This window comes from Chelonoidis abingdonii, chromosome 15, assembly GCF_003597395.2.
Source record: "Chelonoidis abingdonii isolate Lonesome George chromosome 15, CheloAbing_2.0, whole genome shotgun sequence".
In the NCBI taxonomy this organism is placed as follows: Eukaryota; Metazoa; Chordata; order Testudines; family Testudinidae; genus Chelonoidis; species Chelonoidis abingdonii.
The window spans coordinates 37374110-37390018 of record NC_133783.1 but is presented as its reverse complement, the minus strand read 5'-3'; the positions used below and the strand labels follow the sequence as shown (position 1 = coordinate 37390018).

General features: G+C 36.7%; 1 protein-coding gene across 1 annotated transcript in view; it reads right to left on the bottom strand.

The window, feature by feature from the left end:
• Positions 1-5750: 5750 nt before the first annotated feature.
• Positions 5751-15909, bottom strand: part of CFAP46 (cilia and flagella associated protein 46) — a 178237-nt gene continuing 168078 nt past the window's right edge. The window contains exons 57-61 of the mRNA XM_075072713.1: positions 15028-15140; positions 12207-12288; positions 9144-9280; positions 8405-8491; positions 5751-6125 (exon numbers count right to left, since the gene is read on the bottom strand). Of these exons, the coding sequence (XP_074928814.1) occupies positions 5989-6125; positions 8405-8491; positions 9144-9280; positions 12207-12288; positions 15028-15140 (556 nt within the window). The 3' untranslated portion in view covers positions 5751-5988. The remainder of the gene's footprint in view (positions 6126-8404; positions 8492-9143; positions 9281-12206; positions 12289-15027; positions 15141-15909) is intronic.

The following is a 15909-nucleotide window of genomic DNA, read 5'->3' as shown; positions in this document are numbered from 1 at the left end:
ATACAGAGGGAAAAACCCCTACCAGATACTAATCATTGTGGCATTGACTAGTAATCATCCTATATCACTGCATGAGTACCTACTTTCATTGATATTCAAGGTAGTTCATTATCCACTCAAGCAACTATACTATATTTACTGAGCTTCCTGAGTAGCCTTTAGTGCAGTACTGCATAAAAAGGTTTTTTAAAGTCCCGGCAACCCAAGTCAATGACTTTGGTTACTTTCTCAAGAAATTTGATCAAATGTTATGCGTGCCCTCCGCTCTGACTATCCTTAATTAGTATAAATCATACATTTCTAGGTGTTCCCCTGCTGTATCCCTGATTAGTGCTTCCAGTATCTTCTTCCCAACAAGTCAAGCTTACAGGTCTATAGTTTCCTGGATCTAGACATTATTCTTTATCAAAGTTTTATGATAAAGCAGTGCTGTCAGACTGTAGAGAAATTTTCAGACATACTCATTCATCTTTTTGACAGAGGTTGCTGCATGGCAGTTAGGAACAAAGCATCCAATACCAATGGTAACATTTTTGGGAAAAGTCACTTCGGAAGATTAAATATTTGCATCAGTTTCATAAATAAAATCCACAATACTGAATAAGCTAATTATACTTTGATATTAGACACCACTAAACAGTCTTTCTTAACCTTTTCAGCATGGTACCTTTTATCTTGAGTTATTATCAAAGAACATCCTTTGTAATTTTCTGAATAGGTGAAGACACTTTTCTGGGCCTGTCACAAGTCTGGAAAGGTAGTACTTCAAGAATACTAAAGATAATGCAGTAAGTAGGAAAGGATTGGTGATTTACAGTTAAAAAAAGAACACTCTCTTTTTCAAGGCCTTTTTTATTATCCGTTATAGAGATAAGAGAAGAAAAAATGTGTGGGTGGCACCATATGTCAAAAATATTCACAATACCAACAAACTACAATTTGATGATAAATGATGTGATGAAGAAAGACGTGGGTAAATTCTCTAGGTAAGGATTCAAGAGATGAATACCTGTGGATATGTGCTACAGGCCACTTAGGTACTCCAGTTTACCAAACACTGTACTCATGGGGAATCTAAATGATCTGTACGGGTGCTGGCAAATGTAGCCAAACATGCATTGAAGAGTCTCCTTTGCTAAGATAAAGTAAACATAAATAAAGGAAAAAAACCTTGGTTCGGGAAGCACAGACTTGAAACAGAGAAGAGATTTGGTCCTACTAGTGAAGGCAGGGGGCTGGACTTGATGACCTTCCAGGGTCCCCTCCAGTTCTATGAGATAGGTATATCTCTAATTTTTTTTTGAAAGATATTGTTGTATTATTTCATACAGATTGGGAAGAACTGACTGAGAACATGAGTATATTGAGAAACATGCAACCAGTGAACATGATGAATAACTTAAATTCAGTACTGGAGACCATGGGTTTCCAGAATGAACAAGAATATTAGATTTCAGAAAAGCAAACTTTGTGAAATTAAAATAGTAAGTATTATTAAAATCAATTAGGGTGGAAGAGAGCTGGGAAAACCTAAAATATATCATAATTCAGGCCTAGCAGGGTTGAGTTCCTTTCAGAAAGAAAAATGCAAAACTATGGAGTGGCTAATGTGGCTTCAAACTGCTCAAAGATCTGAGGCTAAAAAACATCCTTTTCATGGAAAAAAAAAAAAAAGTGGCAAGGATACTTACTTAAACCATATACGGAAAATATAGGGGCAGGCAAAAAAAAGATACTGCTAGCTACGGGGATCAAGGGAAATAAGGATTTTTTAAGAACTGTATCAGAAGATAAGGACAAATAGGAATAAACAGCTCCATTAATAAAATGAGGATGATGACATTAATGGTAATTCAAAAAATGATTGAAACTGAAGATTGAAGAATTGGTAAGGAAGGAAGACTCTAAACATAACTGTAGATAAGGCACAGATAAAGGAGTACTGCGAAAATCTGAGCATACACAATTAAGGTGGTCTGAATGATAAGCACTATGGGCTAAAAAGAGAATTAGTTAATGAACTGAGTATACCACCAAATATTTTTGAAAAATCATTGGCCAAAGGGGAAATATTGAAAGTGTAATCCAAAACTGCAATAAAGAAAAGTGTAACCGTGGCAGTTACACTTCTGTAACTCCAATTTCTATACAGAGTAAATTAGTGAAAAAAAGTCATGCTAAAAACATTGCTAAACATCTAGAGGATCATGGGACCATGAGCTACAAGCAAGATGGGTTTTAGGAAGAAATTGTATAGAAAAACCTTGGCATTTTAAGAACAGAATTACAAAATTGGTGGGTAAAGGGAATGTTGCAGATTGTGATTTGAATAAAGCATTTAATAGACCTTCATGCAAGATTTTGTAAAGCAGCAATTCAAATGGGCTTGGATATGAACATTCACCTGTTCTGAAAAGAGGATAATGCAGGCTGCTAACAGGATAATGAAATGTATCAAGATGAAGGGTAGTGTTTGTTGGGGCACCACAGGGATTGGTATTACATTTGGTTTTACGTAGCACCTCCACTAATGATCTGGAAAAGGAAGTGAAGTGCACAGTTGACCTTTGCATTTTTGGTTGGGCTTCCACCCACAGCAAAGATTTATTACAGTCTGCCATGATTACTCTACTATACACAGGGCTTGCCTGAGGATTTTGCAGAGGCTTAGAGAGTTTGAGAAATTTCTTACCTGATAATTCTCTTTCTGTTAGCAGAGCTTTACCATTAGTTTTCACAATTTTAGGGCGTTACTGAATTCTTACAAGAAAGAGTATCCTTCAAAGGGCACAATCCAAAAAAGGAAAATTGCTTCTATACAGGTATTTACTGAAACACACACACCATAGGCCTCTCGGTCCCCCAGAGGCTACTACATTTTGGTTGATATTTTTGAAGGAGTACAGGGGATTTAACCACATAGCTTTGAAAATCTCAGCCTTTAGGTTGCCCCCCCGTCCAACTCCCAAAGATAGATTTACCATCCTGATTGTCATAGAAACAACTGAGGAATGCCATTGGGGAACTCATGCAAGCCTGAGGTGTCTTCTGATGTCATATTACAAGCGCAGGGGTCTTAAGAGTTTTTTTTTTGACTGAATGGTTGTCAGTAAGGAATGAATAACCAAAATTCTGGACTCTTCTCTGGATGACAGGTTCATTCTGTATATCATCCATGAGAAGCAATACAGGGGCTACGATGCCCAACAATTATTTCCTCCTTACCACATTCCCCCCACTCCTTCCCCCACTTGAGGCATCAAAAAAGAGCAACTGAAGAAAAAGGGAGAAATTCCCTTGAACATTACCACAAACTGGGGTAGAAGACACTCAGTGGACCACAACAGTAACTAAAAATGTACAGGACTCCTAGGCATCATGCAATCAAGTAATGAGTCCCTCACCTTTAACTGTGCATATTGCATATTTTATTAAATATTTAAAAGATGCAACACAAAAACAATCCACCCACTCTCAAAGAGAAGACAGTCATAAATATATTTAACTGTGACAGGGCAAGAGATGCTGCATTTAGATACCTAGATTATCTCCTTGGATGTGCATACCCATGGGAGAGATAATTGGTGTTTCTGAGACTCAGGAATAAAAGAATGTAGGAGGTTGGGAGCTTTCTGTCTCCTGGATAGCTACACTTGCCAAAGGGGAGCAGATTTTTCTGAATGTGCAAGGCTATGGGAAGTTGGGAAATAACTAAGTGGGAGTCCATGCTAAATATGGCCATCTGCTGTGACTGTCTGGATCCTGAAAAGTACAGAAGACTGAAAACTTTTTTTGCTGAATCAGTCCTACATTTTAGCACTGATAAATAAAAACAAATGTTATATGCCAACATTTCCTGGTTTAATTTTGGCATGTTCCCAAAAGCCTAGATGAAAGCAAGACAATCCATTTACAAAATGTGACTAAGTCAAATATTTAACTAGAAAAGAAAGTTCAATTTAAATGGAATACATTTTTAAAAAATAATTGTGCATTTTATAACATAATTTGATGTAGAAGTTACAGTCATATAAAGTTATCTGATAAACCTCTGGTAGTAGAGAAGAATTTATTGATATTCTTGTGTGAACAAAAAAGATGTTTTGCATGTCATGATTTTATAATAATGTGCTACAAATCTTTAAAGCTCTATCAGGTTCTAATTAACTTTAGCACAGCATGGTAGCCAGGAACAGTATCTTTTTAGTGACATTTTAATGGCTTAAAGTGAGTATAAAAAATTTATCACAGAGAACAGGCTTGGCTACCTTGCTGGGAAAAAAGAGTATTTCAAAACTTTTTTGTTTGAAATGATGATCAAAGCTTTATATTTTCACTAAGTTCTAAATTATTTTGCATTTATTTCTATTGGTACAAAAAAAGTTTTAAAATTGTTTAAAACTTCCACCGGTGACTGACTAAGCATAAAGCGTGTTTACAATTGTTTCGGAATTTGGTTAATTTAATAGTTCTCCATATTATCCATGAAACCTATGAGAAGACTGCAACAATTAAATATTACATCTCTGTTTTAGGTAGTGGAGGACACATAATTTATTCTTTTTTATTAGTTAGCTAGTTAATTTTGTTTTATTTTTATTTATTTTGGAGGCCAGCACGTTGTCCATGTTTGCTGCACTATACCAGGAAAAAGATCAATTACCTCAGAACAGGATACCGTAGTAAAATTTTCAGTCAGGTTCTATGGAGATTAAATGTTCTGTCTGGGTATCAAGCTTTTTTTGATGTTCATTGTAAAACTAAGGCAGGAGAGAAAAGGTTAAGTAATATACATGGTTCCCTAAAATGGGGCATAATCTACTAAGTAGGACAGGAGAAGAGGAATTTTATTGACTTGTACCTGTTGAAAATCCAGTGTACAATAGAATACTTCTATAATTGCTACCGCATCACTGGCTTTTTAGAATGTATCCAAATCTTGTGTTCTCTATGCTGTCACTGTGGCATAAAATATTGTCAGCAATATAATAAAGGTGTGACAACATCAGGAGTGCTGGTAAGAGGCTCAAGAAGGCCTTCCCCATTGTTACGGGTGGGGGAATCATAGGCAAAATTCATAGAGCCACTTGCTATATCTATTTTATTCTTTATTCTCCATGAACTTCCTGGTCATGCTGCTGGGGTCCATGTACTCCTTCCTTAGCCCGGAGATCCCTGGTGCTGCATACAGCCCTTTGTGAAGTCAGGGGAAGAGAAGAATGCTGCTGTAGAGGAAGCTGAGCTCCCTTCCCATATCCGTATATAGTAGGGTGACCAGATAGCAAGTGTGAAAAATTGGGAAGGGGGTGGGGGGTAATAGGGGCCTATATAAGACAAAGCCCCAAATATCAGGACTGTCCCTATAAAATTGGGACATCTGGTCACTGTAGTATACGGCCCTGGAAAATCCAATTATTATTTATACTATTGTAAGTGAATTCAGATCAAGTAATGCAAAAAGAAGTGGAAAATATACCTTATTTTTGCTTAACACAACATAGTTGATTGTGAATGAGTTTTCTGGAGTTTTGTGAACCACAGCAGAGATTTGAGAACTTCATCAATGCTATTATAAATTATTCACAGGAAAGTCAGTCAATTAAAAAGTACTTTTGAGACTCATTGCACAAGTTCGTGATGTGAAAAACAGTATGTTTGCTCTTTTTTAAGCAGAAGGTAAATAATGGAGTAATCATAAGCAGAAATCCAAGATGTTTTTAAAGACTTTAATTAACAGAAGAGCACAGAGAAATACATACTTTCAATAACATAAACCTCTGACAAATATCTTCGCTATTTTAATATCAGTACACAAATCTAAAAGAAAATAAATTAGCTAACACGCTTTGCATATTCTTAAACTCAATTCTTATTAGTCTACACAAAAAGTCCTTAAGATGACTGACTAAATGCTAGCTTTCAAGGTAAGGCCAATATCATGTATACTGTAGATGAGTTCCTATTTACAGATAGAAACCTGACATGAGTTCACATAACAATTATGTTGGGTAGCCCATATAATATACAATTGAAAGATGATGGCTGAATTGCAGGAAGGTTTGACTGATTGGGAATTATTTGGCTTTCAATTTCATCACTAGAAGAATTCTTAGAATTCTCTTCCACTAGAAAATATTCAAAAAAATTGTTATTTACAATTACACCTATTAGAATATTTTACAATATAGTATTTTTGCCTTCTGTTTGCTTAAATATTCAAGTATCTTTTGCATTCCTCTGTTTTACATTGAAATGATGATCAATACACACAAGGGACATTTGAGCACAGAACAGAGAAAACTCAGACAATACTTAGGATTTTAGTCTTCCCAGTATCCCAAATCATTACTACAATAAGTCGGCAAAGTGAGGATTTTGTTGACTTTTCAAAAAGAACAAATGAGTTATTTTATTGTACTTTACTTTACCGGCAGAGGCCTTAACTCTGGCAACTTCTACACAACTTTGTAAATGGAATACAATTTATAATGCTATGTTAGTAACAACCAATAGACAGATAAGTCAAGGACTGCCCCTGTGGGGGTCCCCCACCCCAAGCTAGCAGGTGGAAATTCCTCTATAAATTACCCTATACAGAGAAGAATTTCTACGGCTGCCTTCTACCAAGCAGGCTGAACTTATTTTGTGTTTGTAGAGATTTTGCCATGATCTGAAGCCATATCACTGTAATTTACTACATACTGCAAAATGTAAAATTAATGAGTACTGTATATTTCATGTTTGTCGTGCTCTTAACACTGCCTGCCAGTCACACAAATTAAATTTTATACCATGGGAAGTATTTATACTATGTTGGTGAATATTTTGGTTAATTGTGATAAAGCTACCAAACAGGGAATTTTACACAGGCAAAATGTAATTACTCATATTAGATTTTGATCATATTACTTGCCTTGATACCCCTATCTTTTCCAAAAACCGCCACTGAATGTCAGCACATGTAGCCAGGATCTTACCTTTAGGTCTCATCTGTTAGATTGCATTTATCCCAGCAAAACACCCCCTTTAAACAGAATATGGCATTAATTCAATACTAACTAAGGCCGTCTGCCTGCAAACACTTATGTAAATTTGTGTGTAGTGGTACTGACCATAATGCTAATGTGTTTAATGATAAACACATGAGTAACTGTTTGCAGGACTGGCGACCCAGAGGGGAGAGTGCCACCAACTTAATCACCAATCATACTGTATTTTCCAGGGAGGTGTGACTCACGTATAGATCTGCTCTGACTCTAGTTAATGGATGACAGCACACCCAAGGCAGTATGACTGCACACAGTACATTGTTGCTAAATACAGATTGGAAACTGCAGAGAATACTATACAGCGTGAGTCACATTCATTACTTCCTACTGAGAATTTGCATTTTTATGGATGTAATTTTATATAATAATAGATTTACTTCATGCAGAGATAGTTCAGTTTACTTTATCACAAATGCATACTGCATATGTCAAATGAAACCAAATTCAGAAGTTGCTGGAATCAAGTAAAGAAGTTTTCATAAAATGTAAAGATTAATTAAGTTTTCCATAGAAACTAAACTTGAAAAGTACCTTACTAAATTATAGACATTTTCCAAATATCCATTGCCCATGACATATGCACTAATTAAAGCTTAATTTTCAGGGACTCCTGGCACCAGCAGCTCCAACTGCAGTCTGTGGCAATTGCAGGTGCTCAGCACCTCTGAAGACCAGGCCATTATGTAATAAATGATATAAAATGTATAGCATTAGACTAAATAGAATGGATTTTTATCAACATAAAAATAGAATAATGTAGTGATTTATCAGGACCCAGATTATGAAGCAGAATCAACATCTTGTCCTGGATAGTCCAGAAAAGTGACATTAAGATTTATTTGTTTTAACCTATGTTGAATTAATATGTCTCTAATATATATTGTGACTATATGGCGATGAAAACACTTTAGGATTCAGTACATATTAGACACGCTAAGATATTAGTTCACCTTGACTATCTTGCATTTGTACAGGTCTACAAGGTGTGACTTTTGAACCTCTGCTCTTACCCCTACTCCCTCCATGAACTGTGGATGTACCTATCAACTGCAAAATGTTTTAAAAATTGTTGTAATTCTATATACCTATCTCCTAGTTAGTGGAGGCTTTTTAAATATTTTTTTTTCTAAAACCACAATATTCTTCTGATCTTCCTTTGTTTAAAACTTACTTATTTCCAATCTTAGCTTTAGCTTTGCAGTAAATCAGCTGAGGGAGAAGTGCAACTTAAGTCAGGAGCCACTTGAAGTGGCCACATTTTCCCTCTCTTGCATTGTAACAAAGAATTGTAATAGTGATTAAACTACAAGCATCTAATTTTGTTAATATCAGAGGCCAGTTTCTGTATTTCTTACCTCTAGTTGGTGACTTTTCCACTCCAATCTTATACTTTTGAAGAACACGAATGGTCTGCCCAGTTGTTTTTCCAGTTTGTAACAAATCTAAAAAGAACTACTGTCATTTTTATGAACTTTCAATGAGAATTTTGAAAAACAAGAAGATACAAACCCTGGATTTTTTAGACCAGTGCCTCAGCTTTTAAAAATGGAGCAAATCAAAATGATATAGATCAGTAGGAGTTAGTTATAGTTCAGTGATTGTGCGAGTAACTTTCAGGTAGTTTCCCTTTCTGTGCCTTTACAGCACCGACAGATCGCTCTGTGGCTCTCATGATTCAAGACCTTGCTCTTAACTATAAAAGTCTTGCTCTTAATTTATAACCAGCAGCTCGTCCTTCACTCACATTCACTTTACATTCTTAAAGCAAGATGACAAGGTTAACATTCTCCTTGAAGGCATCACAGAACATTTTCTCAAAATAGTTATAGTTGCTAATGTCCGGCAGCTCAAGGACACTTCTCTCTCCATTAATGGGGGACAGGCAGGGCTCTGAGCAGGGTTTTTAGAAAGAAGGATCAGGAAGCCCTCATAGCCAGCTAATCCCTGCTACTTATTAGCATGCAGGTCTTCACATCCTCTCTCTCAGCCCTCTCTCTACAGAAAGGATAGCATAAGAATTGTGCTATTCTACATAAAGAATCAGAAAATTTTAAGGACTAATGTGTTAAGGGAAGATTTGCCACAAGTACATACTTTCAGACAAGATTTCCAGCCTTTCTGCATTCTCTTGCAGGGTTGTATACCACTGGTTGGCCATAATGGAACGAACACCAATAAGGCTTAGAAGGATTGCTGTCTCTGTTGGTCTCTCTACAGACATTTGTAGACGACTAAAGAAAGTCAATAGTATAAGAATAATATAATCAATAAATATAATGCATAAAAATGATAAGTAGAAAGTTTCCTGAAACATTTTGATGTGTGTTGTGCTTTTGAATATAGAGGACAAAAATGATTTTTATTCAACTTTCACCATACAAAACATATCAGTAAATGGCGGACTGCATTTTTCTCATACATTTTTAATTCCTAGTGATAGTGTGTTGGAATGTTTTGTATTAAGTAGGAGATGCTATATAAACAACTATATAAAATTCTACTTCATCTTTGCAGGGTGTGAAGTCCCACCTAGCAGACTGTGCACTGCCATGTTACTGTTTACGGAACGATAATAGAGTAAATTAAAGGAAACAATAGCAGACAAAGCACATTAGTTGTGGATAAGGGTATGTGGAGTAGGCTTTTGGATCCAGCTGAGTTGTTTGGAGACAGGCATGCTAAGTTATCAGTAATGGTTACCTTCAGGTGGATGAAAAAGAAGAGAAGTGATTTCTCCTTACATGAGATGCATGTCTGTACTTTGTCATATTTGGAGATAGGGCAGGTCTTTACTGCTAAAAAAGTTGTGTTTTGTTTCCCTTGTGGTAATAAGATGTTCGAGCTACCCCAAGGTAAAACAACAGCAAAGACAAGGCACTTCAGGTTGTCCTGGCAGTTAAACTAGAGTTCCTGGTCTTACTGTGTTTTTACCTCAGCATAGCTCACACATATTAATTACCCACAGCAAAAAATGCAGATACTTTAGCAGTGAAAACAAGCTGTTAAGAGCGAGTCCAGCAAAAGTTTGGAGACTCAGAAACGATATACAAGGAAAGATGTTCTCTACCCTGGAGCTGTATTAAATTAAATTGCTGCAACGGAACACATGGAGATTTGGAGTTTTGATAGGGTTTTTTTTTTTTGCAGGTGAAATTCTACAGCATTGGAATTGTAGTAATTTAAAAATGGAATTCGGCTTTTTGTCAATCTGCATTTCATGGTAATCCTTGTATAAAACAACAAGGAAGGTTTTCTATAATCTCTTTGAAGGATGCTATTTATTTCTTGGGGGAACACGAAGTTATATGATTTAGCTTTTAATTGAAGTTATTCTAAACTTTCAGGGAACTGTCACAGTCAGAGCCATAAATCACCCACTTAAGAGATGCAGGATGACAGCAACAGGCTGGTAAATACAATAATCTATTAGGATGAGACTGCAAACGTACACAGTTGGAAAACCTACATTAAGGAATTTGTCTTTTGACTTAATTTAGGGAATGACTGTGTTTGGGGAAAAAAGCTTTGAGAAATAAAGGGACCGTTCTTAATTGTTTTTATATAAAAGAGGGGGATTCAGGCTTAGTTACTGGATTTAAATATTTAGTTATTTTGTGTGCATGTGTATTTATGTATTAGATATCTTACATCCAGCACATTTTAATTTGCAAGGTGTACAGGTACTTTCAGTGGATGTGGCGATGCGATACTGATGACTCTTTGTATTTTTAGGGGGACTTTTCTATTTATTTCCTATTAGTGAAGTCAGAAAAGTGGAAAGTATTTTAATCTCTCAAGAATTTGTATTAGATATTGTGACAGACCCAGGCCAGTGGGGTGCAGGAGTCTGGTAGAGGGCAAATATACTGGTCACTGGGTGAGTAGTTTTCTGTTCCCTGAGTGACCAGAGCAGGGTCTGCACTATAGTCGTCAGGAACTTGCTAGAACCAATTAAGGCAGACAGGCTATGCAGAACACCTGCACAATCAGGCAGGCTAATGGGGACCTGGGTTTTAAAAGGAGACCTCTCTCATCAGAGCGGTGGGTGGGGAGCCAGAGGAAGTAGGAAGTGTTATGAGGATCTGAAACTGAGAGGGTGTGCTGCTGGAGATAAGGAGTACACAGCGTTCTACAGACCTATGGAGGAAAGCTGTGTGGATAAGAAGGTTTGGAGGAGCCTTGGGGAAGTAGCCCATGGAGGTGTAGGCAACGTGTTTACAAAGAAAGGCATTATAGATAGCTGCGAAAATCCATACTGAGCCTGGCTCGGAACTTGGAGTAGGAGGCGGGCAGGTTCCCCCAAACCAACTCCTGATCAGACACAGGAGGAGTTGATCCAGACTGCGGGGGAGATCACTGAGGGGAACAAATCTGCCAATAAGTGCAGGACCCACCAAGGTAGAGGAGGAACTTTGTCACAATATATACAATAAATGTGTGAGCTCTGTCTCTTTAAATTTAGATGCAAGGCAGATACTCAGCTGTCTTCAAGGTTAACACCTTTAATCAGCAATAGTAAACATCTGGAAGGAAGTTAATTAGCATCCCAAAACAATTTATTCCAGCAAAACATAAACACTTGGCTCAGTCTCAAAGTATTAATTGTATAAACCTTCAGAAGGACTCTAAAGTATCTTTCTATGCTAGAAAGGCTGTAACTATTTAACTATACCTCTACCCCAATATAACGCGACCCGATATAACAAGAATTTGGATATAACGCGGTAAAGCAGAGCTCCAGGTGGGGCGGGGCTGCACACTCCGGTGGATCAAAGCAAGTTTGATATAACGCAGTTTCAGCTCTAACGCGGTAAGATTTTTTTGCTCCGAGGACAGCATTATATTGGGGTAGAGGTGTAGCTTAATTTAAAAATCCTGAATTCAGAAGACAGTGGGGAAGGTTTCTGTCCCCCTCAAACTCGGTCTCCCTACAGCCTTGATCTGTCTTCTCCTCATCTGTGGAGCCCTGATACAATGCAGCACCTGTGAAAAAGGCTTCTGCAGGATCATGGAGGAAAGTGGCCAAACTCCCCACTCCAAACTCAGATCTGAGTCCACCCCACATTCAGAAGCACAAGAGACAATTTTAAATTTGCTTTGAAAGACAAAAAATGAGACACTGTGACTATCTGCAGGATACAGTAAGATTTATTCTACCTTTTGAGTGTATCAAGCTTTGCCAGTCGTTGGAAACTCTGATTTGACTGCACCAGATCTAAAAGTACCATCAATTGGCATTCTGGAAAAAAAAAGTTAGTTGTTTTAACAGCATTTACAAAATGAAAATAGATAACATGTATCTTTCTGATGTTATTGCTCTTGTGAAAGTATTGAATAAACAGTTTTCAATATAAACATTTATTTTTTCTTCTGCCATAACTGTATACTCAGCTATTTGTTAAGGAAAAGTGTTTGAATAATCACTTTCTACTACTACCCAACATTTTTTTGTTTTGTGTTTGTACAGCACCTAGCACAATGGAGTCCTGGTTCATGAGCAGGGCTCCTAGGTGCTATGGTAATACAAATAATAAACAAATAATAATAATAAATAATAAATTTACAGGACTCATTTCTGCAACCCTTTCAAGGTCGGTAGAACTGATTTCAGTAGGATTTACATGCAAGAGTAAATACTACTTAAGTAAAGATTGCAAAATTTGGTCCAATGTGATTTTTATCCAGAAAGGTCCCATATATTCTTACAAACAAATGACAGGGATCTCTGCTTCATTTGTCAGTTGTCTGTCTGAAAGCAAATTAAATTTAAGTGAGATTTACAAATATTTATATTATTCTGATAGATAATCATGTTTTGCAAATCAAATGTGATTTTTCCAGATGCAATCAGTTAATTTACATGGTCAGTAAGACCAAATCAAGGAATATATAGCAGACTAATTCACTACCAATGCTTTTTCTGTATTGTTTTTGAATATTTGTTAAGGAAAAACATAAGAAGCTATTGTAATTCAAATAGCTAACTTATCCTTTCTAAATAAATATTCATGTCCTTTGGAAAACTATGAAATGTGGATAACTGTAGCCAGGACGGCAAGAAACAATCTCCGCTTTCGGAAAATTTAGTGATAGAGAATTATAATACCATGTTTGCAGATATAGGTCAGTGGAGGCTCTCAAAAATTAGTATTTATTAAGTTCCATGAAAATTAGCTCTGTACTCGATTCAGCCTACAGATAACATTAAATGACTTCATGGGCTGTCAACCTGTGGAAAGTTGGGTAGATGAACAGGAATTGGGAAGATTGTGCAGCTACCCTGACATATTCACTGTGTACAGAGTATATTTAAGGGCTTGAGACCAGATTTGTAAAGATGCTTGAAATTAATGGGTGCTTGGTGCATAAGTCCTTTAAAAAAAATCCCAGTAGGTGCCTGTCTCTTTAGGTACCTAAATACCTTTAAAAATCTGGCCTCAAATACTTAAATATCCCATGTCCCTAATGGATTTGTCAGGATTAATTCCCTGTAAAACATATACTGTGCAGCCTCTAATAGGAATAACTATATATTAAAGGAATAGATGTGGTAGCTACATGAAAAGGACATTAAGCACTTAGTAGCCTAGGTGTTAACGTCGTTTTTGAAAATGGGACTTGGGCGTCTTAGACACTTCGGTGCTTCTGCAAATAGAAGACTTCGCTCTTTCAAAGACTCAGATAAATTTAACAGACACAGGAAACAGACTTGTTTTCTTTTCCAGTGATGGTGAAAGCCATCTCCATGTTGGTAAAAATGCATCTGAGTAACAACAAACCTACCAAAGCTTTCTGAGAAAATGTTAGATATTGTATCACTAGCCTCTGTGTTTCGCCTGCACTACGGTCTCTGTCCATGGAGAAATGCTGTGTGATTTTCAGCACGTCTCACATATTTTCTGTTCCAGTGATGTCTTTGTCAACGCGTTTAGAATTTCCTGTTGATAAAATAAGGGGGTCTAGACTTTTCCTAGCACTTGAAATTTGATTCAGCATTCAAGAAGCACCATCAGTCTAGACTAGGGGTAGGCAACCTCTGGCATGCGTGCAAAAGGAGGCACATGAGCTGATTTTCAGTGGCACTCACACTGCCCGTGTCCTGGCCATCGGTCCGGGGAGTTCTGCGTTTTAATTTAATTTTAAATGAAGCTTCTTAAACATTTTAAAAACCTTATTTACTTTACATACAATAGTTTAGTTGTATATTATAGACTTATAGAAAGAGACCTTCTAAAAATGTTAAAATGTATTACTGGCACGTGAAACCTTAAATTAGAGGGAATAAATGAAGACTTGGCACACCACTTCTGAAAGGCTGCCGACCCCTAGTCTAGACACATATATGAAAAGCATTTCTCTGCTATAGGGGATTATAAAACAAGACTACCAGAGACAGATCAGTTAGGCCCATGTTTTCAAAAGTGACGTCTAATTTTCAGTGCCCAACTCTAAACATTTAAGGTATAATTTATGAATACCATCTCCAACTCTAATTCAACTCAACTCAGAGCTATCAGAACTCAGAAACTCTGAATATCAGATCTTGGACCCCCAATATCTGAGGCAATTTTTTGAAAATTTGAGTCCTAACCTTTTAATATGTGTCTTTTTGAGAAATTTGGACCCAATGGGAAGAAACCAAATTTCAGGAGAAAGAAAAATATGTCCAACAATAAAAACAGTCAAGTAAATTTGACAGAACTCCCCCTTCCCAAAAGTAGTGTTAGATTCCAACTGCTTAAATTCTAAGACTATTCTAACAGATAGCAAACAACAAGAATTTAAATTGCTATTTGTTCCATATCCTGAATGCAGAACTTCTTGAATGAAGAGCATGGTCCCTTAGCTCTGTGTTAAACTGTACCTTTCATTGCATAACCCTAATAGTCTCATAATTATTTGGCATGGAATAGAATTTTATGATGCTTTGCAAGAGAAGAGAACACAATATATAGTTTTTTTAGCTTCCTTATCTCACCTGGGATGTTCATAGCAATGAATCTGTTAAGTAAAATATGAGACAAGAATCTTTCCATTCCATAGAACAGAAATGCACTGCAGTTATTCAGTAGCTGCTCCCATTCAGCTTGGCTGCAAAGAAAGGTAAGCTATTTAGACCAGGCAGCTGTTTTACAGTAATATTTTTCTGGATACATCTATACAAAATGTTTCAACGTTAATTACTCAACATACAATAGTTTGAAAAGTCACAACACCTCACAGTAAATAAGACATGAACTGTGCTTTTGAGATTTAAGGGACTATTTTCTAGAGAAACAAGCCAGTATATACTGTGCAATTCCCATTTCTTTGAGATACAATATTTATTTTAATGTTCAAGGGGAATGCTCAAGGACTAGAAGAGATACACTCATTAGGCAGCTAAGAAATTGGGGTGTGGGAAGAGATGATTCTAAAATTGAAGTAATTATAAATGAAGCTAAGTGAACCAACTGTATGAAACCATATTAATTACATCATCAGGTCTTGAAATTGTAAACTACAGGATGAATCTTCACTATTTTATTTCAGAAGTATGTGCTACAATATTACAATCCTATAGTTAGCATGAAAATGCTATAGTTTTCAAATATTTGATTCCAGAATTGATGATTTATTAACTCAGGGAAGATTAAAGTACTTGTAAGATGGACAGGGAAGAGATCTGAATTACCTGGACTTGTAAAAGACGGTTACTCACCTTTGTAACTGTTGTTCTTCGAGATGTGTTGCTCATATCCATTCCAGTTAGGTGTGCGCGCACCGCGTGCATGTTTGTTGGAGAAACTTTTACCCTAGCAACACTCGGTGGGCCGGCAGGTCGCCCCCTGGAGTGGCGCCGGTATGGCGCCTAATATAT